The 3,310-nt window shown below is 35.3% G+C and overlaps 1 protein-coding gene across 1 annotated transcript; it reads left to right on the top strand.

The window, feature by feature from the left end:
- The first annotated feature begins 259 nt into the window (after positions 1-259).
- LOC147568623 (trimethyltridecatetraene synthase-like) lies at positions 260-2,759 on the top strand. The gene is made up of 2 exons (XM_086655032.1): positions 260-1,357; positions 1,962-2,759. The coding sequence occupies exons 1-2, from the start codon at positions 440-442 to the stop codon at positions 2,598-2,600; spliced, it is 1,557 nt and encodes a 518-aa protein (XP_086511158.1). The 5' UTR covers positions 260-439; the 3' UTR covers positions 2,601-2,759.
- Positions 2,760-3,310: the final 551 nt, after the last annotated feature.

Raw genomic sequence — 3,310 nt, 5'->3', positions numbered from 1 at the left:
TCATGTTCACCTTATCTATGTTTCTAAGTGATACATTTCTTTTTTTTGTTTATAATATCACAACAATTAAAATAGAAATGATCCAAAACTTTTGGTGCAGGGGGCTCTTAAGCCCGTGAGGTTGTGGGATCGAGTCTCGGTGGAAGCAGTTTGCCATCAAGATTTATCCCATGTAATTTAGACGATAAACAAAGTAAATAATGTCATAAATTTGTTGTGGGATCGTAGTCGAGTTCTCAAAAAAAAAAAAAAAAAAAAAAAAAAAAAAAAATTAAAATAGAAATAAAGCTCAACTGTTTCCACCACAAGTCTTCCTCTTCCAACTATAAATAACACCACCCCCAACCACTTCACCACCACATGACCATAATCACCACTCTACACACAGTTGCCGGAACAACCAAAAATATTTTCAGAAAAACACCCAAACCACCACTAAATGGAAATACCACCATGGTTTCTATACCCAGCAGTATTCTTTGCTTCACTTTTTCTCCTCTTAAAACTCTTCTACTTCCATCGTCCTAAGCTAAACCTACCACCTGGTCCAAAACCATGGCCCGTCATCGGAAACCTAAACCTAATTGGATCTCTTCCTCACCGTTCCATCGACAAACTCTCAAAAAAATACGGACCCTTAATGCAAATTCAATTCGGGTCATACCCAGTTGTTGTAGCTTCATCAACAGACATGGCTAAAGAAATCCTCACAACCCATGACATTACTTTTTCGGGTCGACCATTGACGGCTGCAGGAAAATACACAACTTATAACAATTCCGATATTGTTTGGTCTCAATACGGCCCATATTGGCGTCAAGCACGTAAAATGTGTATTTCCCAACTCTTTACTTCTGAACGTCTCGATTCGTATAAGCATATACGGGTCGAAGAAGTTCGTTCATTTCTACACGGGCTATATGTATCGAACGGCCCGATCAGTCTGAAAGACCATCTTTTAAATGTGAGTTTGAGTGTGATTAGTCGTATGGTTTTAGGAAAGAAGTACTTGGGTGAAGAAGCAGATGATATATCTAAATCTTCAAATATTATACAAGTTAAATTTAAGGAGATGATAGAGGAGTTCTTTTATTTAAATGGGGTGTTAAATATAGGAGATTCAATTCCTTGGTTAGGGTTTATGGATTTACAAGGTTACGTGAAGAGGATGAAGGTTTTAAGTAAGAAATTTGATAGGTTTTTAGAACATGTTCTTGATGAACATAATGCTAAGAATGAAAGTGTTGGGAAGGATAAATTTGTTGCTAAAGATATGGTTGATGTGTTACTTGGACATGTTGATGATCCTAATCTTGATGTTAAGTTTACAAGAACAAGTGTCAAGGCCTTTACACTGGTAAGCTTGTTTATTTTTCAACCCCTTAAATTTAACAAATATAATATATAAGTAAACAAATTTGATGGTCTTACCTAAAATTTGATCAATAGAAACCGACGTGACATCTTACTAACTATATTTTTTCATCAATTATTTTTTGAAAACTAAAAAAAATTAGAAGTAAAATTTTTTCCATTATTTCATTGTGTAAAAGTAAAGGGAAATGCTTTCCATTATTTCATTGTGTAAAAGTAAAGGGAAATGCTAAAGTTACAAAAGATTTTGACAAAAGATAGTTTCCAGCTGATGTGGCGGTTAAGGGTTGAAACTTTGACTAAATATAGACCGTTGAGAGATGAATATCACAACCGCCACATCAGCTGGGAACTTTCTTTTGTCAAAATCCTTTGTAACTCTAGCATCTCCCAAAAGTAAAACTCCCCGTAAAATTCTTTGTGCCAATCTCGTAAATGAAAATTGTTATTTTCGATTTCCAAAATATTGTTAAAGCTAGAACTAGATAGAGTGATTGGAAAGGGAAGATGGGTAGATGAGAAAGACATTATCTGAACTCTTTGTGCATAATGATAGTTTTTTGTCTTCTGTACTCAAATGGTTCCAGGACTTAATTCTGGGTGGCACTGGAAGTTCGGCAGTGATAGTGGAATGGGCATTATCTGAACTTCTAAAAAACCCGACTACCATGAAAAAGGCTACGGAAGAACTAGACAGAGTGATTGGAAAGGGAAGATGGGTAGATGAGAAAGACATTTCAAAACTACCATATATTGAAGCAATAGTCAAAGAAACAATGAGGATGCATCCGGTCATACCATTATTACTACCCCGTGTAGCTCGCGAAGATTGTAAGATCAGTGGCTACGATATTCTTGCAGGAACACGAGCATTTGTTAATACATGGTCGATAGGGAGGGACCCGACATTATGGAAAGAACCCGAAGTATTTCAACCCGAAAGGTTTATTGGGAACTCTATCGATGTTAAGGGATATGATTTTGAGTTACTGCCATTCGGTTCGGGGAGAAGGATGTGTCTGGGTTATCCGCTTGGGATTAAGGTAGTCCAATCGAGTTTGGCTAATCTTTTACATGGATTTGTGTGGAACTTACCGGAGAAAATGGTTTCAGAAGACTTGAATATGGAGGAAATTTGGGGGCTTTCTTCGCCTAAAAAGATCCCATTAACGGCAGTTGCTAAACCCCGTCTTCCCGATCATCTCTATCAGAAATGTGGTGTTTAAAACGTTGCCTTCTTTGTTGGATTTGCTTTATAAGTGTATAACTTGTGTATTTTCGCTATATATTACCGTCTAGGTTTATGGAGTGAATAATGTTGTATGTTTGTTTAAATTTGGGTGAAGAAAACAAATCAAATATGATTTGTATTGTATGTGGGCCAACAATTGTGTGACCAGTTGGTTATGCATATACTCCAAAAGAATCTAGAGATCACACGTTTTTATTTATCAAATCACACGTTTAACTTTCAACAAAAAAAAGTCTCACATTTAACAATCCAATTTGAAATCTATTTATTATCTTAGACGACCATTCAATACTTAACCATAAGTAAACGATGAAATAAACTATATATTTCTGACGAGAAGCATTATTAAATTTGAGTCGTAAAGTCTCTTACGCAATCAATTTGCTAATTCAAGCCATTTGTCGATGTGCTTGATTCAAATGAACTTTGTATTACTTTCATACTCGGTATCTGGTGAATTTTAGTGAAACAAATCTAATTTGTTTACTCATTTTGTTAAGGGTCCATGGGTTTTAGGCCCAAAATAAAATCTAAAAAGGGATTAAGGTCCAATCTTCCTAGAAAAAGAAAGTTTACTCAGTTTTCCCTTTTAGACCTTATTACCCACACATAAAAGAAACATTGTAGATACATAATGTTATGTATGACACATACAAAAAAAAAATGAAATGAAATATGACACTT

This window comes from Eschscholzia californica, unplaced genomic scaffold, assembly GCF_041429995.1.
Source record: "Eschscholzia californica isolate CP2 unplaced genomic scaffold, dmEscCali1.0.p SCAF_1, whole genome shotgun sequence".
Classification (NCBI taxonomy): domain Eukaryota; kingdom Viridiplantae; phylum Streptophyta; class Magnoliopsida; order Ranunculales; family Papaveraceae; genus Eschscholzia; species Eschscholzia californica.
Note: the sequence above shows the minus strand (reverse complement) of the source record. Positions and strands in the feature narration are given on the sequence as shown.

Bases quoted from the DNA above. Each gene is read 5' to 3' on its own strand.
- LOC147568623 (XM_086655032.1), top strand. From the start codon at position 440: ATGGAAATACCACCATGGTTTCTATACCCAGCAGTATTCTTTGCTTCA. The intron at 1,358-1,961 runs GTAAGCTTGTTT...AAATGGTTCCAG, and splicing joins GTGTCAAGGCCTTTACACTG to GACTTAATTCTGGGTGGCAC.